We start from the raw sequence: 23,366 nt of genomic DNA, 5'->3' as shown, positions 1-23,366 counted from the left end.
TCAGGCCCGGCGACGCCGTCGAATCCGCTCCCATTGGCTTATTTGCTAACCCTCGCGAACCACGCCTCCCGTGCCCTGCGTCGCTCCCCTGTTTCTCCACCTGCCTCCGTGAGAGGTTCCTCCGGTTGCTAGTGCTGCGGTCGCTGTTACTCGGGACTACACTTCCCAGTAGGCCGTGCGGGGAGAAGGACCGCTTCAGCTCGGAGGAGCCCGTTGGCGGGAAAGGATGGCCGCGGATCCCGCGGAGCTGCAGAGGATGGAAGCCTTCGTCAGGGCTCTTTTCCAGGAAAAGCCCGACCTCAGGTGAGAGTCCGGAAGCGCCTGCAAGGCTGAACCCGGGGCCGGCGGCCTTTGGCCCTGAAACCTGCTTTTCGCGCTCGGAACTAAGGGAGACTGGGGTGCCCCTGAGCATTTGCAGAGTGCGTTTGCCTCGCCGCTGAAATAAACCGCACAGCCGGCCGCTTTCCCGTCGGGTAGGGCGGTGAGGGGAAGGCGCTTCCTCGGGAATGGGTGTGACGCGAGGAAAGACTGAACCGCTGAGCGCACACCTGCTGGCATCTTTTGCCATGAAGATCTGGCCTCCCTTGGAGGAGAAGGTCGTGGTCAGTCGCTGGCCGGGGGTGGGTGGGTGGGTGGGGGTGCAGGATATCCCTCTGACCTGGTAAGGACGATGGATCCTGAATCTCTTTTACAAACTTACACCGATTGATACACAGATGCTCTATTAACATCTTAACAGATGCCAGACCAGTTTTCCAGGGAGGGGCAAGCCCCCTACATGCCAAGCAATTTTATCTATTAGCAGGATTTACAGGTGGACTATTTTGGGGAGGTATTCTCCCTCATCTCCTTCCTGCTACTGCAGAGAAATAGCTGAGGTCATTTAAGAGACTCGAAATTGCTTCAGAATTGCTCGCTACATCTTTTCAGAATATGGTTCATATATCTATGTATGTGCATCCACCCTGTATATTTTGAACATTTATTGTTTTGACAATAAATGAGTTGGGGGGGCGGCGAGTACACACATAGGGTGGCGCTGTGGTCTAAACCACAGAGCCTTTTGAGCTTGCCAATCAGAAGGTTGATGGTTCGAATCCCTGCGACGGGGTAAGCCCCCTTTGCCGTGTCCCAGCTCCTGCCAACCTAGCAGTTCAAAAGCACACCAGTGCAAGTAGATAAATAGGTACTGCTGCAGCAGGAAGGTAATTGGTGTTTCCTTGCGCTCTGGCTCCTGTCATGGTGTTCTGTGGGCAAACGCTGGGTCCCTCAGCCTGAAAAGCAAGATGAGTGCCGCAATTCAATAGTCGCCTTTGATTGGACTTAACCGTCCAGGGGTCCTTTACCTTTTACACACATAGGCCAGTTCTCAGGTAACAAGCCCAATGTCTAGGATGAGGGAGCCCACAGGCACCAGCTGTGACCATTTTGCTCAAGTACTTTTAAGTACATGTTGCATCTGTCTCCCATCGGGAGGTTGTGGACATGTAAAACCCTACATGGCTTAGGACCTACATACTCTGTGCATTGCCTGCTCCCATTTAAGCCTGCACGTATGTTGTATTTATCAAGCACTTTCTATGTGGCAACACACAAGAGGGTGCCCTCAGGACTGGCAGATCAATAATGGAATGCCCTCCTTTCTTAGATTTAACAGGTGCTGACGCTGTTGGGCTTTTGGTGCCAAATAAAAATGTGTTTATTTGCCCCAGATTTCGGTTAATCCGTTCATTGGTGCTGGAGATGGGCATGCTTGTCTTGCTGGTTCCTTGTGACTTGGTGGCTGTTGATATTTTATTACTGTATTGTTTTTATATGCATTGGAACTGGAAATGAAATTAACAGTGAATGTGTGGCTATTCAACAAAAGCCTCATTCCTCACCATTATTGCTGTTTCTTGCAGCACCCTCACGAATGCTATAATCCGGAAGAAATATCTCCTCCATGTCGGGCGGGAGAGTATGGCTGGAGAGCAAAAGGAGCAACTCAGACAGCTGGTGGAACTAGAGTTGAAGCGGATGGAGGTGCGGGCAATGATAGCGGGTAAAGGGCAGGGCAGCACTTTCTCTGGGGGAGCCAGCTGGAGGAGAGGAAAGGTGTGCTGTGCCACCGGAGGCAGTGAAAGGGGTCCAAATAGTTAAAGCTGGAAACTTTTCATTTTGATGTCATCTACAGGAGGAGGATTCCGTGAATGCCGTAGAGTTCATGGAAAAATTCAAGACTCACATCAACTCCATTATCCAGAAGCGACCTCGCTGCAACTCTGATACCCCTGGTGAGGAGTTAGAAATCCAAGAGCTCAAGAAGCAGCGAACTGGAAGCATACCAGGTACGTGACAAGGTTGCAAAACGCTGTCCTGTATTCAAATGCTCCCTGGCATAGTCTTGGTCTCTCGCTTGTGGAAGGGTCTTTCTTCAGGTTGGTTTTCACAATTATTTGTAAATGGCAGGCTGACAGTTTTTGGGGAAAGATGACTTTTCCCACCTGTTTACCATACTTTCCTTGTAATTTGCAGCTGCAGGGGAGTATCTGAGATTCTTGGAGTGTGTGTGTGTGTGTGTGTGTGTGTGTGAGAGAGAGAGAGAGAGAGAGAGTTCTGTGGTTGTTTAAAGCACTTGCACAGTCCATGAGGAACTGCTGCTTGTTGCCTGTCCAGTATGCACTGCTTTCAGTTTGCTTGGATGACCTTGCTTTTTGGCAGGAAATTGCTGGGACCTTCCTCTGAAATTGCTGGGACCTTCCTCTTTTATCCCACACTGAGGCCCTTCCATCCATCACTGATGGCTTGCTTAGCTTCAGCCAGATTCCTGCATCGTAGAATTGTAGAGTTGGAAGGATTCTGTTAGTTATGTTGAGAATTACCGTATTTTTCGTCCCATAGGACGCACCTAGTTTTTTGGGGGGGAAATAAAGGGATTCCCCCCCCCTTTATTTCCCCCCCAAAACCAGGTCGGGGAAACCCAACAAGGTCAAGGAACAGCGGGATGGCGGTGCTGCGCCTCCCTGCTGTCCCCCGAGCTTGTGGGGCTGGTCGATGTCTGCGGGGCGCTCTGCTTCAGGGTGCCCTGCATGCCGGGCGGCAGGCTGCTATCCGCAGTGTGGGGAGCCCTGCGGGGAACTCCTGCAGGGCTCCCCACGGTGCGGATGTCAGCCCGGCGTGAGGGGTGCTCTGCTTCAGGGCGCCCCTTGCGCCGGGCGGCAGGCTCCTATCCGCAGCCTAGACAGCCCTGCGGGAACTCCCGCAGGGCTGCCTAGGCTGCGGATGTCTTCCTGAAGCCTGGAGAGCGAGAGGGGTCGGTGCGCACCGACCCCTCTCGCTCTCCAAGCTTCAGCGAAAGGCTGCATTCGCCCCATAGGACGCACCCAGATTTCCCCTTCATTTTTGGAGGGGAAAAAGTGCGCCCTATAGGGCGAAAAATATGGTACCTTAATGGAGATTTGTGTCAGCTGCATTTTTATGTGTAGAGAGAAAGGGCTTTCACAGAAAGCATGTGGTTACCTCCTTTATAGGCTCTCTGCCACTTTCAGAACACATTTTTAAATGTATAAAAGAATGAAAAAGCTATATGCCCATGGAACACTAGCATGTCTCTTAATTATCAAAATGCGGAGAGTTTTTCATGTAAGGTGGAACGTTCATTCGTGTTTTCTGAACACACATTACCTCCGCCACTGTCCGCTTTCTTCTCCATGGGTAGATCCCTGTCCTGGCTTGAGCCTAAAAACAGGCCTCGTGGGGAGGAGGCCATAAGGGAAGCACCACATCTTCTGAGTGTAGATGATGGTGGCCTGAGGTGGTGGAACATCTCTGGAATATTTGCCTGGAACTCACCTTGGCACTACTGCGGTGCCATGTCATACCCACTCTGCATTGGTGCGAAGTTGATTGTTTAGTGGGGCAGCACCTGCACTTTGGAACTCCCTGCCTCTTGAGATCAGGCCGACATCTTCACTGTACGCTTTTCTTTTTTTAGACAAGCTTACCCAAATGCTTGGAAAGCTGAGGTACTTTTGATCTGTTTTAGTATTTGAACTCTTGTATGTTTTAAAGTAGGGCTGTGAACCTACTTCATTGTTTTATCTTTTTGTAGACTGCTTTGAGGTTTGTTTTTTACAATCAAGGAGTGTATAAATTTTATGAAATGAATAAATCATAAATACTGAGTCTCTAAACCAGGGGTCAGCAAACTTACCATGCCTTGGGCCGGTGTCTCCAACACTGATCGCGCTGCAGTCCAGAGGGCGGGGGAGCGCATGCCCATACACATGCGCACATGCTATTTCCGGCGCACTTCCAGGTCGGAGGAACACCGGAAATAGCTTGTGCGCATGTGCACGGACCTCCTCCCACCCGGATGTGCACTGGAAATAATGCTTGCGCATGTGCACAAGCTATTTCCGGTGCGCCTCCGACCCGGAAGTGGGCAGCCGCGCAGCGCAGCACCGGTAAGAGCAGGCGGCGGCAGTGGCCGGCGGGCGTCACCGCAGGCTGGATAAATAAGTCCCTCGGGCCTTATCCGGCCTGCGGGCCTTAGTTTGGGGGCCCCTGCCCTAAATACTTTTAATAAACCCTTATCCTTTTAAAAAAAGTAATGTTACTATTTTTCCCTTATTTATGGTATTTCAGGTTTGTAATTCTTCTCTCACCAGTAGAAAATAGGACAGTGGGATATTGTTATGCTCCTCTGCAAGCAGCGATTCGTTTTTTCTGCCCTTGCTTGAAGCAGGCCAGTTTAATCACTGGTGTTCTTCGGGCCTTTAACTGCTGTTTTCTTGTGAGTGCAGTTACTTTGTGTGTGTTTGGTTTGCTCTTTTTTGAGGTTTTTTTCCTCAGCAGGTTGTTTTTGTTTGTTATTAGATGGATTTTGACCTCTGATCACCATAAAGATTCCTACTTGCTTTCCTCTGTGGCGTTTTCTCTCCTCCGCTGTTTGCTAAATTAATTCTACTGAGTCGGCAAATAAAATTATGTGTTTTATTCTTTGCTTTTTTAAAAAAATGTGAACATTAAAAAGAAACAGGGTGGGAAATCATTTGAATTAAAGTCGGACACGGGTATATTCCTCATAGTGGGTTGCTATGCATTACAGGGCTATGCTATTATGGAGGGGGCACATGTGACCCTATTGGCTCCACCACCAGCAGTTGCGACAACATTGGGGATGCCTGGTTGCCTGCAGACAGTTGTTAGCTTGCCACAGGTGACCAGGCAAATTTCCAGCCAGGTAGACTGATTAGTGCCCCTTCTCAATATCTGTCATGTTGCTCCCTTTTTATCTTCCAGAAGTCAGTTCTGATGATAAAGATTCTGGGATTGATTCCAAGAAGATACCTAAGCATGTTGGAGCTGGGAAATCTTCTAGCTGCTCCGACCAACGAGATTCCGGAGCAGAAGGGCAGGCTGGCGGATCTGAGAGCGATGGGCAAAGTGCAAAGAAGAGAAGGAGGGAACAACCCCAGAGGGGGAAAGGTAGCAAACCAAACAGGGGGCAGCAGAGCAGGAGACAGAGAGAACGATCAGGGAGTGAGTCGAAGGAGACAACAGAAGAGGAACAGAGTGACCTTGAAGAGATCAGAAAACATAAGGCAGCAAAAGGCCAAAGAATCGAATCAGAGAGTGACTCTGAACAAGAGCTGACCAACAACAAGCCCCAGAAAAAGAAAGGGTTTGGCAAAGAACAGAAGCGGACTGAGACAGTGGGCAAAGGAAAGAACAGAAATATGGATGAGCAAAGGAGAAAAATGGAAGAAGAGTCGGAAGAGGACATGGAGCTGCCCAAGGCACGAAAAATGTGCAAGGGGGGAAGAATTGATGGAAGCGAGAGTGAAGAGGAGATGAAGGGCAGTGGCGGCAAAAAGGCTCAGAACAGGCCAAGACAAAGTTGTTTGAAGGCTCAAGAGGAGAGTGAGGGTGAGGATGAATCAGAGAGCGATTCAGAGGATGAGCAGCCCAGCAGGCAAAACAAGATGAGGAGAAATAGTAAACGAAGCAGGGAAAGTGTGAGGGCAGAGGAGCTGGAGAGGGATTCAGACAGTGCCGGAAGTTGGGCAAAGAAGGAAATGCACAAGGCAGCTAGGAAGACAAATGAGACATGGAGCCATAACTCAGAGAGCGATTCTGAAGACGGTGGGGAGTTCAGGAGGCAGGCCAGCAAAGGAATGAAAAAGACACAGAAGAGGACGGAACTGGAGGAGAAAAAGCAGGGGAAGCATAGGCCTCCCAAGCAAAGCGGGGAAGAATCGGAAAGCGAGAGAAATGAGTGTAAGAGCTCAGAGCGAAAAAGAAAAGGGACCAAGAAGCCCAGCAGTAGCGAAGATGAATCGTGCAGTGAGACAGAGGAGATGGAAAGGGGCAAAAGCAAATCCAAGATGTCTGGGAGCAGTGACGAATCAGAGGATGGGTCAGAAGAGCGGGAAAGTGGAAAGCGGAAAAAGAAAAGACAGCTTAAAAAGAAGGGCAAGAGTGTGTCTGGGAGTGAATATAGCTCAGAGGAAGAGTCGCTGAGAAAGAAAGGAGAGAAGTCCCAGAGAAAGCATCCCATCACTGAAAAAGATCTGGAGACGGATTCAGAGGACAGTGGAAGTGAATTGGTGGGAAGGAAAAAAGGCCTGCAGAAGACTGGGATGCAGAAGCCCCAAAGGAGGGAAGCGAGTTCAAGCTCGGGAGATGAAGATGACCCCCGTTCTTCCAAACGCAAAGGAAAGGTAAGGAGATCTTTGCTTGGCAATGCCAAACATTAATAGCTCAGTACAATTGCGGGCACAGTTTGTCCCCCTCCCTCCCCCCCCCCAGCATGTTAAGATATTCCCAAGATTGATATTTACTCAAGTCTTTTGTGTTCTGGGTGGCAGTTCCAGCACCATAATGTGCTGTCAGTGTATATTCAGCCTGGCCATGGAGTGTAGTCTGGCACGAGCTTTTGCTCTCGAAAGTAACCTGAATCATTGTGCGAATGCCAGGCACGCAGGGAGCACAGAGTTTGGGGATTAATGGCCAGTGGGGCCCTCAGTCTAAGCAAGCTGCCCACCTTTACTCTTTCCTTTTGCTTCTATATCGGAAATCAAATTTGTGTGTGTATTTTAACTATGCATCCTGCCTTTCAGGATACACATCCTTCCCAGGCATTTAACCTGAGACCATAGGAACAGAGTCTCAGACCATTGGCCCATCTATCCCATTGTTGTCTACACTGACTGGCAGCAGCATCTTTCCCAGCCCTGTGTGGAGAGACTGGGGGTTGAGCCTGGGGACCTTCTGCACAAAAGCTAAGGCCCTTCCACTAGCATGCGGCACCCAAAAGGGAATGGCTGCCTTTTGAAAATGCAGCGTTTTCATGGACCCCGTGTCAGGTTTTGCAATCTCTTCCCCGTTCCCCACCTGCTGCAGGACAAAGAAGATCACTCCAAGAAGCATGAGGAGCACTCTTCAATCCGACGTCTGAAACGCTACATCCGGGAATGCGGTGCCCATCGGAATTACAAGAAACTGCTTAGCGGTTGCAACTCCCGCAAAGCTCAGTTGAAGGTGCTCAAAGAGGAGCTGGAAAACCTCGGCCTGAAGGGTAGGTGCAAGTTGGATGCTTTAGGCAGAAACTGGGAAGGGCAGAGAAAGCCTGTTTTCAAGGGGAGGAGAGAGGGAGGGAGAGAGAGGCTGGATCCAGGAATTAGGGGTCAGCAGCACTGTGTGTGCTTGCTTCTAAACCCCACGTTCAGACCAAGGAAGTTGTGGGTGCTGCAACCAGCCTGTAGGAGTTATGCACACACAGCCCATTTTCAAAGTCAGTGGCTGATCTTGTGCGATTATGGAAAGAGCTGTTGGGAGTCCCGTGACCACACACACCGCCTTCACTACTGTACTTCCTATTTGGGGGTCCTCTGGTTCAGAAATTTAAACAGGGGTCTCCAGAGACCATCTTTTGCAGCCTCAAAAGCCAGATTCTTTGCATGATCCAGGAACTCGTCAGATGAAGCTGTCTTTTAATGTGTTGGACTACTGTTCCTTCTGGCTCAGCATTGGCTGCCAGTGACTCTCCCGCACTTTAGGCGGGGGACTTTTCCAGCCCTAACTGGCAATGCCAAGGGTTGAAGCGTGGGCCTTCTGCATGCAGAGCATATGTTCTGTCACTGCGCTAAAGCCCTTCTCTAGTTTCTCCCATCCATCAAAGTTTCTTTGGTTTGTGAGACTTGAAGAGAACTTGCTTTCCTCGCTGCTACATCCCCACGTGAACAAAAAGCTGTCCCTGTTTGAATTTGTACCCATCAGGCTCTTTTAAAGGCACCGTACCTCAGGGAAATTACAGCAACACCTTTTTCAGAGTGTGGCTATTTTTGAGTCTTATCCTTCTGAGCACAGGGGGACGCTTGCCCACGTGTCTCACTTCTTGGCCTGTGTTTTCCCTCCCCTTTTCTCAGGGGCACCAACTCTGGCCAAGTGCAAGGCCTTGAAGAAGAAGCGGGAAGTGGCCGCCGAAATTGCTTCGCTCGATCTCTGCAACATCATCGCCACACAAGGTAAAGGTGGGAGCAGCCAAAGAGAAGGGGCATGGCTAGTGGTAGATAGGAAGAAACCTGGAAACTTTAACTTCCTGATTTCTGCCTTTGTTTTGCATGTGTATTTGAGCCTACCTGCCCCACGCAGGGTGATATCCAGTTAAGTCACGCTGAGAGCAGGCCCACTGACATCCGTGGATTTAAGATACTAAAGCCCATTTGATTTCAGCGCTCCCACTGTGTGATTAACATTTAATATCGCACATTGTCTGGTGGGAAAACTGGAAATCAGACGTGGGGCTTGTGATATGCTTCTTCCCAATCTTGGATATTCTACTTTTCTAACTGATTGTCATTTACTTCCAGTCTTGTTTTTGCGTCTTATTTCTAACCAAAGGATGCACGGCAACCGTTCCTTTTGGTGATCAAGTAAATACTACAGATATTCCAGTTTCTTGTTTCTTGTTCTTTTGCATGCATGCATGCAGGGGCGGGGAGGAAAAAGGGCACGGGTGTAAGAAAAATGATGGTAGACTTCTAGGGGTGTCATTTAGGTGCAAGGGGAGTGAATGTTGTAAGAGCGGAGAAGCCAAGAGGGGGTTTTGCTTGAAGGCATGTGCTTCACATCTTGTGGTTGTGAGCACAGAGCAAGTGGGCTTGGTCCATGGAGCCATACAAGTGTCCTTAGAGCCGCAGCTGTTGCCTCTTCATGTGAAACTCTTTTCTGTCTCTCTCTCTGCCCTTTTATTCCCGCAGGCCGCCCAAGGCGTCAAAACGTCTGGAGTCTCTACAGCAAGCCTAAGCAGCTCAGCTCCCCAGAGGATTCACCCGTCCACAGTCCTATTAGGGACTGGTCCCACCTTAAAGGTGTCATCAGTTCAGATGGGGAAAGCAATTGACTCCAGGGTTGGAGGGAAGTGCAGGCATTCGTGGGTTGCTTGTTGCCCTAATTTTGAGGGGAAACACAAGTTGGTCTGATCCTGACAACCAAGAGAGGGCTTTGTGATGTTTTTGGCCCATTTTACCCCACTCGACATGCATGACAAAACAAAGATAATGTTAATATTTTTGCTGCTGTTTCCCCATCGCTAGCATGAAAGGCAGGACACAAATGTCTCTGCTGAGGGCAAAGGTTCATCCCTTCCCAAAAATATTTGTACTCCTAAGGGAGATGGGCAGAAAGAGACAGCACCAGTTCCTTCTAATAGTTGTATTATAGTTGAGGTATGGCCACCTTCCCCTATGACCCTTCTTTCCAAGAGTAAACAAGAACCCTAAACAAGAACACATGCAAGAGTATACTGCAAAGGAGGGGATGTGGAGCTTCATTTCCCATATGGTTTGGTACCTTGCCTCTTTTCATATTTTGTGGCATTTCTCTTCCCTCTGGGCGCCTCCTAAATGAGAACGGAATTGATTCATTTGGTTGGAGGACAGATGTGCCTTTGCAATGTGGACCACATTTAATTATGGATGTTTGTTCTGGAGATTTTACAGCTAAAATGTTTTATATTTGTTAATAAATGTTGGACTTTCTAAGTGAGACTCTGTACACCCTCCCGATAGCTCTTTTCATGAACGTATAGGCTAAGTAATTCACCATAATCCAACAACTGGTGCAGAACCCGTCAAAGTGTCTAAATTATTGCAGCCTTTCCTAAAAGGCCAAACTTCTAGATCTCGTAGAACCAGAGGCTCTGGCACAGGGGTCAGCAACCTTTTTCAGCCGTTGGCTGGTCCACCGTCCCTCAGACCATGCGGTGGGCCAGACTATGCTTGGCAGGGGAGGGGGGAATGAACAAATTCCTATGCCCCACAAATAACCCAGAGATGCATTTTAAATAAAAGGACACATTCTACTCATGTAAAAACACGCTGATTCCCAGACCGTCCGTGGGCCGGATTGAGAAGGCGATTGGGCCGCATCCGGCCCACGGGCCTTAGGTTGCCTACCCTGCTCTAGCATATTGGGAATGGAGCTTCTGTGGCTGCGTGGCTCTTCCCTGTGTGACATGATCCCACACTGCTGGGGAGTGCGGGTGCTGTGGGCTGCAGTGACTTCACCCATTTGGCTACAGACTTGGCTTATTCACACCGATACACCTCTACAGTCTAGGAATCCGCCACAGGGAAGTTGCTCCAGATCCTTTAACGTTGCCTCACTTGCCCAGGCTTCTCATCCTGTCACGGCAACATGCTTTGTACCGATCTTTGAATGCATACAAGAAATGGCAGTGGAGAGTTTTTTGCAATAGCTACAAAAACTTAAAAAATAGCAAGGTCCTAATAAAGTATATGGGTGTGGCATGTGCTGATGAAATACTCTGCAAGATTGGGGTTTCCTGGGACAGCATCTTTTGGTGCCTTACGCAAAGTGAGATCGTTCATCATTCAGTCCAGTTTGGATTATTTTGAAAGGAAGCCTACCAAAATCCCCTCTCTGTTTCCTTGTCTGTGCCTCCTAGGAACCAGCTTTAGAGCAAGGCAGAAAGTTGGTGCATTTGGCCCAGGGTTGTGCACTGGCTCTTAGGGAAGATTCTTTCCCATCACTAGATCCTTTTAAATAGCCAAGGATTAAAACTAGGCTCTTATGCATACAAAACATATGTTCTATCATGGAGCCGTGTGGTCCCTCTCCCTCACGTGAATGCAAAAACAAAACAAAACACCCATTTTATGAAACTCTAAAACCAATAGGCAATAACACTGCAGGGAGCGGCTCATTTACATTTTTATATTTATTCAGATCTTTTGTCATTGAACTGAAGCAATAAGAAACCCTAACTTTAATTAATATAGATATTTTTTCTTTTAATCCTCTAGTATTTACAAAGTATACAGAACTGCAGAGGTTTTATGTACATATTCACCACTTGAAAGGAAGACCAGCTTATGTTCCATCCTCTGTGACAATTTCCTCCTCAGACAGCAGTAGTTCTGTTTCTGAGCCCAATTCAGAGATACTTTCGGAGGACAATATATGCTAGATGTCTCTACATTGACCAGTCCTGTGTTCAGTCTTAGAAGATAGGACTCTTTCTTTTGTGTTAATTCACCTATTAAGATGCCAGGCCTTTGGGGAGATTTAAATGCTCTTCTCTAACTTTGGGGTTCAGTGTCTAATTTTGAAGCAGGAATATGTAGTTGTATGGGTAAAAAGTTATCTTTCCAGATGTCACTTTCAGCTCAAAATCCTCTTTCATGCAAGACTATCCTTAAATAGCCCAAACCTTTGGGCTTTGACACCTATACTTGAAAACATACAGAGTGAAGGGTGTTTGAGTTTTGCTCAAAAGCAACGTAGTTTTCCCTCAGTCTTTTCAATAGATGAATGTTCAGCTGCTAAGAGGTTTGACATAAGGAACCACCGTACTAGCGTTAGTCTACAAGAGAAAACCTAATATGTCATGTATATGTTTAGAATTCCTTAACCAAAAGAATTACACTTCTACATTTTCATTAACACTGTCTATAATAGATGACAATGTGGACACAAATGAATACATTGTCCACTTCAATTTATTCATGGTGAGTATCGTATGTGTGGGGCAGTCGTCCACCTTCAAATATGAGAGTTGCCAGTTGCTTATCTATGCTTCAAGACATTTCGAATGTAGTAGAAATTTTGCAGTGAGAACAGAGGAATTCAAAAACCCCACCTCCACACACATACACACTTTATAAATTAGCCTTGAAATATTCAGCCAGTAAGCGATCCTTTTCTCAGATACCACACAGGCCTACTTTAGCTATGAGCTTCTAGAACTTTCTAGCCAGGCTTGACTGACAGGTAAGGTTCTGGGGGGAAATCGCTCTGAAAAGTCAGTGCAGGCTAAAACTTCCAAAAGTGAGGGTGAAATAAGTTCCTTGTTCTGGAGAGAAAAGCACTGCTGTGGAAGTCCTAGTTAACCACACCTTTTACAATACTCTAATAAAAACCAGTACTAATAGAAACGAAACAACCACCAAGGGGTTGCTGAATGTTAAGCCCATCCATCCAACAGGGCAATAACTTTTTGCTAAGGAAACTTCTTTAAAGGGGTCTCTCTATCTGGAACATCCTTATTTGGTAAAGATTTAAAATGACAAAATTTGTGCTTTCCAATAATTTCTTTAAAGCACTTGGAAACCTGTACCTCCAAAGCTGATTTATATGGCAGAACACCCTATGTAACTTCTAAAACCTATTCCATTTGGAATATTTTACTCCCCGCTACCTCACAGCTCCTTATTGTAGTTTGGGTAACTCTAGGCCTTGAACATCCCAAGCTGTTCCCGACTTTCAAATATTCAAATTAATTTGAAATAAAACGGCTGAATTTTAACTGAACACACACTTGACTCTGGATTCACCTCCACTTTTCACTCTCTGGTATAGTCAGAAAATCTTCAAATAGACCCCAGTTCCCCTTCACTAGCATACTTAACTGTGGATCCATCTCCTCAGATGTTAAAATTACCCCCATAACTATTGTTATCCTATCATTTTGTCCTCTCTGTGGCATTAAAAGTGTTTAAAAACACATGCACACATTCTGCTGAGAGGGATTTTTTGTCCAGAAAATGTTGCCCTCAACTTGTGATTAGAAAATGGTTTGCCCTTTCCCACACGATACCAGAGCCCCACCATATTGTTCATTATTCCTGAGGAAGCGAGGTAACAGGCTTTTAATGCTGAACGGTAATTCCCCAGTGTCAGAAATAGATATAGTTTTTTACTTTGTCCCCTCCCTACTGGGCAGTTTACCTTTCTTTGTGCTTTTGGCCCTCCACAGTTAGTCCTGTACTGAGGTAATATGAGCATTAATCCTCTGTTCCCCACACGAGTGGATTTTCCTGGGTTGGAACAGTATTATACTGAAACAGCAGTATTCATTATACCCATGGGCTGCTGGGTTGTAGCCTGCACAGTGAAAATTATTGTACTGAAGGCTCCCTCTTCTTTCTGGAGCTGAAATGTACCAGCTGCCCTTGGAAGTTCGATCTTCTTCAGCTTCTTCACTTCTGCCTCCTTATTGGCAAAGCAGTCCTTAAACAATGTGTGCCTTGGGAGCAATGTTAACATTAATGCCTGTCATTACTGCTAAGATTTCACTCTCGGGGGGGTGGGGAGTTTATTGTGTTTGTTAAAACCAAAGTAAACCCAGGCCCTACTGCCGGGAAGTAATTCTGAAGCTGTCTTCAATAAATTATTTTTCTCCCTTTCCTCCTCACAAAGGGAGGGTCAATTTATTCAGATCTCGAAGCTCTGCTTTAGATAAATATATTTACTGCCTATATTCTGCTATTAACCATCTTCTCTTAAAACAAGCAAAACTATATAAGTTCTTAGTAACATTTTGACATGGCGGAACCAGTCAATCACACTGAAATGGCCAAGCAACTCAAGGTCTTTTTCTTGATCTAATCATATTGCAAGGTCTCACAAAAAAAGACTATCGTAACAGCATTTTCTTACCAAAGTCCACCATGCCGGAAGTTCTTAGTAGTGGTCCGAACATGGTGGAACATTTTGACCCTAAATTCAAGCAGCCCGCGTCACCTAACCACATCCCCAAAGTTGCCCAGCGTCTATCTTAAGTTCCACAGGGGGACCAGCCCCCGGGTCTCTTTCTCATAGATATCTGGGACCAAGCCAATGGGTGACGGTACCATCTTGACGGTGTTCTTGCCAAACAGCTTGCGTTCGTACTCAATGAGTTGTCTCCAGAAGCCGACATTGGGCCTTACGACGGGTCGCCTGCTCTTCACCCACTCGTGGGCATCCAAGAGACTCAACCGGTGGTATTTCATCAAGTAGGCGATGCAGAGGGAGGCGGATCTACTGACCCCTGCCACGCAATGGACAAGGGTTCTTCCATTCTTCTTCCCCGTCTGGTGTATCCTGTCGGCCACAGAGTCAAAGTACAAGGACAGGGGAGCGTGAGGGAGGTCGGGGACAGGCACCTTGACGTAGTCAATATCTGGCCAGTTGGCGTTGGGGATTTCCATGGTGGCGTTCACGACGCAAGTCACTGCCCTGGAGTAGACCATATGCCTGTTGGATGCAGCATTGCCGGAGGAGAGGTAGAGGCAAGGGGAGATCTGAGCGATGCCTCCTAAGACGGACAGAGTGTTCCCAGCAGCAGGGGCAGGCTTGGCCACGGAAGGAGGCGGAGAACGGCGGAAGAAGCCGTGGTTCCGGAAATTCATGGCGGATGGTTCAGCGTACATAACAGCTAGGGGAGAAGAAAGAGGTGATAAAGTTCAAAAAACTGGTGCACTTAAACAAACAAACAAGTTAAAAGATGCATGATTCCATTATTTCACTTGAGCAGCTGCTACTGAGAGTTTGGCACGCTCCCAGAGAGCAAAAGTCCTCATGCCCTGGTTCTGCCTCCTCCTTTTCTGCTATCCCCCCTATTCTAACAAATACAGGAACAAGCATGGGATTTGGGGAGGCGTGGGGTGAGACAGAGGTGGGAAATGAACTTGCATTTTTTTTTAAGCAGGTGGAAGAGATGGATAGGTTATTTGTGGCGCTGTGAAACAGGAGAGAAAGGCGGGTGGATGAGCAGACAGAGCAAAGTGAGGTGATAAGGGGAGCAAAGGGAGTGAACGGGATGCAAAGATGGGGATGTGGAGGGAGAGAGATCAAAGAGTTCTGCTTCCGTGCAAAGCCAAATGTCTCCCAATAGCCTGCCTACCTCGGTCATTCCGTAGTAGCTGCTGTTCTCATCTCAGGGTTAGGTTGTGGGGAGGGAGAAAGGGAAGGAGCTAGATGCTGTGACGCTGCAGGACTGATGCGGCGATGGTGGGAAAATGGAGGAATAGGGAGTAGGAGTGGACAGCTTCTTAAAGGGCCAGCGGACTCTTTACCAGCCCCTCCCCATTCGACCCACCCTGCCTAACCCATGCCCATTCCTAATTGGCTATCTGCACCCCACCCTCTTTGCCATCACAGCCATGGGCTCAAAGCGTGACTCATACTCAATGATTATTGGTGCAAAGGGAGGGTGACAGTTTTGCATCAGAGGTTCCCTCCTCCTGTATAGGAGGTGGGGCATGTTTGTAATAATCCCCCATAGTTTTTGCTTCTCCCCCCAATGTTCATCCTCTCGTTCAACAATCTGGCCCCATCTCACCTCCACAGTAACTACCACTAAGATCCAACTAAAAGACCACTCCCTCAGTAAATAAAAATTTAAAAAAATAGCAGGGCATTGTGGTCCTAACTAGATATTTCTGGTTTGTCCTGAAATTTGAGAAGTCCGGGCAACATATATTTGACATCACAAGGTCTACTAGGCTGTGAGTATACAAAATGCTTCATTGATGCATTCTGCAAGGATTGTAGTGGGTCCATTTGGAATGCTACATCCTGGAGAATAATGCTGGGTCTTGCTGGGGAATTCAAACATATACTCATTTTCCTATTAATCGGGCTCAACACATAGTCAGTTCAGATATGCCACCAAGCACAATTATAACTTGTCACTCGAACTTACTTTAACTCACACAGAGAGGTTCTCGTTCTATTTCACTTCCTAACTTAAGTAGAGTTCATTCAACCGTTCTTGTGGGGTGCTTTCAGATGCCACTACCCCTGAAAACTAGATGAGGATATGGGTCCAGGGAGGGCATATACTCAAGATCTTTTAACACAGATCAGTTGGAACTTGTGCTTTAAACTGATCTTCAATGATCAAAATCAAGAGAAATCCTGGATTTTGAAAGGCTCCCCCCTCCCTCCCCCATGCTTCCATCTTCTTAGGTAGCAGGTTGTGTGTTTGTGTGTTAATGCTGAGGGGAAATGGTAAGGAGGTCTTTTGAATAAACAAGCAGAATGTGTTCTATGCCTGCTTCCTCTTCACTGAACTTGTGAGTTCCCCCCTGCAACAGCTTTGCTCCCTGTTTAGATGTAACACGAGTCCAGTCTGAATAGCTCTTGAGGGATCCCCACTTTGGATGACAGTCTCCATCTATTTTATCTCTTCATCCTATGAGGTCCACACACCTAAAAACCTCTCATTCTCAACCTCTTTTGTTTTTAGACATGACTGTGATATTGAATCACATTCCTTTCAAACCTCAAAATGCATAAACCTCTAGCCCCCTCTCCCTATTGCCTGCCACCAATAAACCCACATCCCTGGGCCCTTAACCTCTGGCTCTGCACCCCATAAAATGCACAATTTCCATGTGTGTATCTAATCCCTTAGCCCAATGTTTTAACTCTTTTAGCTAACACAGGCAGACATGGGTGGCTTTACCACTAGCAAACCTCCACCCCGGTATTGTTTAATACCTAAACTGTTTAAGAGTTCTGGAAAATTCGAATGCTAGCACCCTATTTTGTGATCATTGTCTTTTGCTGGCCCAATAAAGGTACCTAATATTGATTTTGGAATTAAGTGTTGCAGCATCTAACACTGATTATGTCAATACCATTCCCTGCAAATGTTAGTCCTCAGTCCAGCCCATCCTTCAGAATCATACTGGAGAGCACAGCACAGCCACCCTGTGCTTGTGTGTGTGGAGTCATGCCTCTCGATAAGGGTGTGGTAGTTATTGTGGCTCAACTCGCTTTAAATCTTACATTTATCTTGCTCCCATGTCACCACCAAAGCTGATCCCATGTGCTCCTCCTCTCAGTACCCCAAATTATTTGCCTCAAAGTCCCCAACCGCTCCCGCTATTCAAATAAACACATCTAAGAACACCCCCAGCTGCCATTCGACCTTCCCTCCCCACCCACTCAACTTCAGAAATCATGACCCTTCTGCACAAATAGTAACACCACAATCAGTTGTCCCGTCTACTCCAAACAACCCCAAACTTTGAAAAAGGAAATGTATGGTTTTTTTAATTACCAGGCAGTGCTGTCTTTCAATGGAAGCTCTGAGAACAGATCTCAAAAACTCTCCCCACGAAAGAAACCCTCTCTGGCCCACCTAAATGGTTTTGAGGAAGGAGGCTAGCAGGCGAGAAGACGTCTGAATGTCTCTGTTTCCGATCGATCTCGTAATCCCCTTCTTCTCTGCTTCCAAACAGATCTCCCTTTACAGGTGTATCTATAATCTATTTTAATAAATACTATATATCTCTATATAGATTTTTCTCCCCTCTCGGCCTTGCTTCTTCTCTCCCAGCGCCTCTTTCCTTCTGGGTGGGGATCAGGAGTTTCCTTCCCTGGCTCCCCCCCAGCATTGCCTATATACCACCCTTGCCAGCCCCCTCCCCTCCTGGACCACTCAAGCGTTGGAGGTAACAAAAGGTTGCCATGGCGACGGGATGCGGGGGAGGATGCTGTCGTCAGAGCCAGTGACACAAGCCGGGGCTCGCGAAGGGGGAGGAGAGGAGGAGGAGGAGGAGGAGGGACTGAAAACCCACGGATTTTCCCTTCCCGCCTCCGCTTCCGGGGTAGATTCTCCTCCCTCCGCTGCAAACTGTGGAGGTTAAACCACCTCCTCCAGCTGCCTTGGAAACTTCAGTGTTACAAAATTAACCTCAAGATTAGGCAAGGTTACTGATAAGTCCGAAAAGGCTCCATTCCAGGAAATAAGAGGAGGGCAACATTATCTCCCCCACTATTTTCTGTGCGTGGAAAAATATTCAAGCAACAGGATGGGACACTGTCCTCTCTCTAATCACGGGCTGCGGCATTCACACGTACACAGAGAAGTACCAACTGCGAATTTGTCTTCGGGTCACGGTTTTTGGGGAAGCTCACGCCACTGCGGAGAGCCTCCCTCCACCCACCCCCCAGCTCTGTGCGTCACAATCAGCCCATCATCCTCGCCCCACTCTCACGCTTCCACGTTCCTGTGAGCGAGGAAGGTGCGGGGAACACGCGTGAGTCACAGCGAAGGTGCCAACCGAGGTTCCCGTCCCTGGAGGAGAAGCGATTGCAAAGCTGTTGGGAGAGAGGGAGGACGCGGGCTCCAGAGGTGGGACAAGAAAGCCCGCGGGGGCGGGAGGTGTTGTTGGGAAGGCTACAAGTTAGGATCGAGCGGCATCCTGTGCTAGGACACGGAAATAAATTAACTCAGTGGATGTGGGACACTCAGGATCGGTATGGAAAGGCAGATATGGCAGAGCTGCCGCCCTAAAATTAATATCCTCCCAACCCCAGGGATTTATTTTCCTTGAAGGAAAAAGGAGACCTTTTAAAGCTCCGTGTTCAGGGGCAGTGTATCTGCAAATTGCAGCCCTTGGAAACGTGCAACAGCAATCGAGGGCGTTTGCCTTCGTACCTTGGTCGTGGGCTTCCGGGAGACATCTGGCCCGTCGCTGTAGGAGACGGGACGCAAAACCAGGAGGACTTTGCTCTGACCCAACAGGGCTGTTTTTAATGTTCAGCTGCGTTTCGCTTTTTAAGCCACGCCTCCTCCAGGCACACTTTGTCACGGGAAGAAGCCAATCTGTCCCTGCTTAGCAATGGTGCAAGAGGCTTGGTTCCATTGCCCCAGAAGCTGGTGCGTTGCAGGCAAGTTCGCGTTCGATGCTGAGTAAGGATTTTTTGCCTTTATTTAATACATTTATAAACCGCCTTTCCAGGGGAAACGCTTCAGGAAACAGTGTGCAAATACAAAATTGCCCCGTCGTCAAGCAGTGCAAAACATATTTAAAACTTTTAAAATATCTGAGAGCCACAGTGATCTTAAAAGATCAATAGGGATCCGCCTGCAGTTCTGTTACGTGCTGAAAAGTCACGGATAGTAATCCTAAAGTTTGCATCGCCCCCTTTAGTGTACACAAGGGAATACAGTACAGTACTTTATACCCAAACGGAGGGAAAAAATCATGTCCTTGTATCTAGCTTATTACGGTAAGCGTGACTCAGCGTATCGCTTTCTTCGTCTCACCTCCTATGCGGAAAGCGTCAAAGCGTTACCGTATTTAGCGGGTTAAAGCCCGCCTCGCCTCAAAATAATAGTGCGCATTACCGTAACTACTGAGTTGTGTGCCACTTTGTAAATAACGCATAAGATGCTGCCATAGTAAAGGATTCAAAACATTGCAGGATGCAATGGAGTAAGCAGATTCCCTGGAGATATGAAAACCTTATCACAATTGCAGGCATATATAGCTCCATGTGAAAAAGGATATACAGTAAGTGTTTAAGAGAGGAATAAAATATGTATCTAGGACATTGGCATTCTAAGGCTGGGTTTTTTATGGCTGTATTCTGCGACATGTCATTGACACATTATTAGTGCATTAGTTAAAGTAACTGCCTGATAGTAATTGGTTGTGGGTTTTATACTGGACATATATACATCGTCGACTTTATTAGCTGTTCTGTGGTGCTTCCTCAGTGTTACTGCATCGTTGCACTTGTTTTGCTCTGTAGCACAACAAAAGTAAGATTTTTTTAAAAAGTGGAAGATTTGCGTTCTAAAAAGCTGCTGGATTTCAGGAGGAAATCACAGCCCACGCACTGGTTGGGAAGGGAGCAGTATATCCGCGCAAAAACTTTTGCAGGCACAAACAATATTGGAAGCAGGATTGGGAATAGTCACCCCTCTCGAGAGCAGAAATAATCAGGGATGCACAATAAAAGACTCCGGAAGGACCCTTAGTGAGGCAAACACGAGAGTGAAAAGGTGAAAGGGGGAACAACTATGAGCCAACAGCTTTGGGGTCACTGTGCAGGCAGGCTGCCTGTCGCACACAACTCTGTTCTCCAGCCAAGGACCATGGAGGAGGAAAGGAAGACCAGAAACACCATCCTCTCTGCCCATCTCTCACTGCCTAATGGCGGGGCTGCTCCCATGTGTAGATGGGGACATTGCAGCAAGAGTGGCTTTTCTCATCCCTGCATGACCAGCTGCACGTGCCGGCTAAAATTCCCTCTTTTACGCAGCTGCATGTGCTCTACAAACATGAGTTTATAGATATATAAGTCAGTGTGGTGTAGTGTAGTAGTTAGACTCAAGGTTGGGCCAGGGTTCAAATCTCCACTTAGCCATGAAGCTCGCTAGGTGGCCTTGGGCCAGTCACCGCCTCTCAGCCTAGCCTACCACACAGGGTTGGTGTGGGGATTAAATGAGGAGCGCAGAAGGACAATGTTCAGCTCCATGGATAAAAAGGCGGGTTGGAAAGGCATTCAGTAAGAAAAATACATGTCCTGTCCCCTCTTCCCCACGTTTCATCACCCAATAATCCCAGGGAATGTCATTTGATTAAGGGTCTGCTGGCGATGCCTAAATTACCTCAGAGGACTGCAGTTCTCAGGTCTCCTGTGGAGAAGAAATGGCTGTTCAACTAATTAATGCATGAAATGCATAGGGAAACGTTTATTCTGCAATTGGTCACCCTGCACCAGAGCAAAACCACAGAAAACTGTTAATTCGGTGTTTTTCAGTGCTTCAGTGTTTTTAGGTGCTTCAGACTAGAAAATGCCAGTAAATAATAGGAAAATGGACCACGTACAGAAGGCAGGTTCCTTCAACACTAAATTACCACAGCCCAATCTCATATGTCTGGGATTATGAGCACAGTTGGAAGCCAAGCACTTGTTTGTTTAGAAATCCAGCGCTATCGTAACTGCCAGGTGTCCTGGAGTGAAAAGGCTTAGTTGTCATAGCAGCAAAAGCTGGCCTCCCGGTCTTGTTAACCTGCTTGCTGCTTGCCCATAGCGAAGGACTGTGGTCGTGTTTTGTCCAGCAGGACATCCATGTTTTTTAACGGCCCCCGCACACCAAGTAACACTTTTCCTGGCATGTAAGGAAGGGGTGGTGAGAGCCTGTCAGCAGTCCAATACCCAAGAAGGTAAAGGGCAAAACACTGGCATGCATTCACCCCTCCTCAAAGCCATTGTTGACGTAGCTCTCATATTTCAAATTCTTCCACTTGCATTGTACAGCATGTACCTTGGAAATGATGGGATCTACTTTGCTGAGTTAAATGTGCCAGGAATCAACAGGCTTGTATTTGTATAAGTCTGGATAAAGACCTCTGGATGTAAAATGTGACCACATTTACTAAATAAATTAAAGCAATACAGCTTAAAAAAAAGAGATATACTCCACAAAATATTAATCAGTGCACTAGACACAGTCCTCCCCCTAAGGTTGTATTTCTTCTGTGAGGGGTTGGTGGCCTGCCTAAGAAGTTAAGGGATACCAGGCTGAGTGCCAGTATTTATATAAGCACCCTTAACAAGTAGCTGACAAACCAATAATTTGCAGGAGCTTTCCTTGACAAGGGAGACAAACCAGATTGAAAAGCCTCCCTTGCTAAAGGTCTGCTATTCAGATCTTGGTTGAAAGTGCATGAGTGCCCTTCCGAGGAGGGTGGCAACCACAGACGCCAGTGTTATATGTGACTGAAGTGTCTGGTCACGGGCTTCTTAATACACTGTCAAGGCTTTCCAAAGTGTAGGCAACGAATCGTGTATAATCTGTTAATGAGAGAAAGGAGGCTGCAAGACCATGAAGATGTGTGGTAGGCGTCAGAGAAGGAAACGTAGGGCAGCAGCTCACAGGAACTGGGCAGGTTGCCATCCCCCTAACAGCATTTTTATTTACACGTGACCAGGTTTACCTCCATGTTTTGAAAAGGCTGGCCTCTGATAAAGGATCAGGAAGATGGCTCATATTCTGGCTCATATTCCGATGGCTCATATTCTGCACAGCTGGCAGTGGCAGCGCAGTACGCAGTGCAATATGGGGTTTGGCAACCCACCTCCCCCTTTCCCCAACACAAGAGAAATACTGAACCAATCCAGAGAACTACTAATGTCTTCATACCTTTGCTCACTAAATTCCTCCATCTCCTCTTCAGTCCTTTCAGATGGTCCAGAACAATCATAGGCCTCGAAAGTATTTTTCAGACAATCAGTAGATCAGCATCTATTTCAGTAGATCTATTGAGATTTTACTAAACCTAGCCATGGGTGTACCCAAGCTTTTTGTTGGGGGGAGCAGGACTTTTGTTGGGGAGGCAGAACTGATGTGATTGGTCAGTTAGTTAAGTATTTCTATTGTTTTACTTGATATGGGGGGAGCTGCCTACACCCATGGACCTAGCAGTGTTGAAATAGGTCCCCACACAGATGGGCTGCCATATGTCCAGAGTTCGAAGGCAGAATTGACATCCGGGGGCGCGGGATTTCTGAAACGTGTCACGCTCTCTTGGCATCTCTTGGGGGTTTCCTTAAAAAACAGCTCAACAGCTTTCAGGGTGTTCTGGTTTTTACTTGGAAATATGGGAAACCTACGGGACGCGGGTGGCACTGTGGGTTAAACCACAGAGCCTAGGACCTGCCGATCGAAAGGTCGGCGGTTCGAATCCCCGCGGCGGGGTGAGCTCCCGCCGTTCGGTCCCAGCTCCTGCCTACCTAGCAGTTCAAAAGCACCCCTAAGTGCAAGTAGATAAATAGGGACCGCTTTATAGCGGGAAGGTAAACGGCGTTTCCGTGTGCTGCGCTGGTGCTGGCTCGCCAGATGCAGCTTAGTCACGCTGGCCACGTGACCCAGAAGTGTCTTCAGACAGCGCCGGCTCCTGGCCTCTTGAGCGAGATGAGCGCGCAACCCTAGAGTCGGTCACGACTGGCCCTGATGTGCAGGGGTACCTTTACGGGAACCCTAGGCAGACTCACATCTTGCTGTCATGGGCATAGCTAGTGGGGGCAGCTGCCCCCCAAATCCATACAAATCTTAGGTTATGCCCCCCCCCAAAAAAGCCTGGCTATGCCCATGCTTGCTGTCCTTCAGCTTGTTTGGAGGAGCTTACCCCGTGAGCCTAGTATCCGTTTGTCTGGGAGTCTCTCTGAGCTTATGCTCCAGCTGCTATAAATTGAGAGAAGGCTTGGCAAAGGAAGAGGAGCTGGGGCCTGCCCTGTGGTGTCTTTCTAAACTGAGAGAGAATGTACAGTGAATCACCGCT

At 47.6% G+C, this 23,366-nt stretch overlaps 2 protein-coding genes across 7 annotated transcripts; one reads left to right on the top strand and one right to left on the bottom strand.

Moving 5' to 3' along the window:
• The first annotated feature begins 96 nt into the window (after nucleotides 1-96).
• HIRIP3 (HIRA interacting protein 3) lies at nucleotides 97-10,037 on the top strand. 2 transcript variants are annotated; one of them, XM_083409673.1, is made up of 7 exons: nucleotides 97-303; nucleotides 1,905-2,025; nucleotides 2,177-2,330; nucleotides 5,287-6,707; nucleotides 7,390-7,564; nucleotides 8,415-8,513; nucleotides 9,249-10,037. In XM_083409673.1, exons 1-7 carry the CDS (start codon nucleotides 227-229, stop codon nucleotides 9,389-9,391), a joined length of 2,190 nt encoding a protein of 729 aa, XP_083265799.1. In that variant the 5' UTR covers nucleotides 97-226; the 3' UTR covers nucleotides 9,392-10,037. The 2 variants fall into 2 exon arrangements, with proteins under 2 accessions (XP_083265799.1, XP_083265800.1); XM_083409674.1 differs by lacking the exon at nucleotides 1,905-2,025 and having other exon boundaries at nucleotides 124-303.
• Nucleotides 10,038-11,215: 1,178 nt separating this feature from the next.
• LOC310662396 (dual specificity protein phosphatase 14-like) lies at nucleotides 11,216-18,984 on the bottom strand. Of its 5 annotated transcripts, none has more exons than XM_083409286.1 (2): nucleotides 18,728-18,984; nucleotides 11,216-14,710 (listed from the first exon to the last, which is right to left on the bottom strand). In XM_083409286.1, the coding sequence occupies exon 2, from the start codon at nucleotides 14,703-14,705 to the stop codon at nucleotides 14,064-14,066; it is 642 nt and encodes a 213-aa protein (XP_083265412.1). In that variant the 5' UTR covers nucleotides 14,706-14,710; nucleotides 18,728-18,984; the 3' UTR covers nucleotides 11,216-14,063. The 5 variants fall into 5 exon arrangements, with proteins under 5 accessions (XP_083265412.1, XP_083265410.1, XP_083265409.1 ...); XM_083409284.1 differs by having other exon boundaries at nucleotides 15,179-18,744; XM_083409283.1 differs by lacking the exon at nucleotides 18,728-18,984 and adding an exon at nucleotides 17,345-18,678.
• Nucleotides 18,985-23,366: the final 4,382 nt, after the last annotated feature.

This window comes from Podarcis tiliguerta (genome assembly GCF_965153285.1).
Source record: "Podarcis tiliguerta genome assembly, chromosome: 13".
Classification (NCBI taxonomy): Eukaryota; Metazoa; Chordata; class Lepidosauria; order Squamata; family Lacertidae; genus Podarcis; species Podarcis tiliguerta.
Note: the sequence above shows the minus strand (reverse complement) of the source record. Positions and strands in the feature narration are given on the sequence as shown.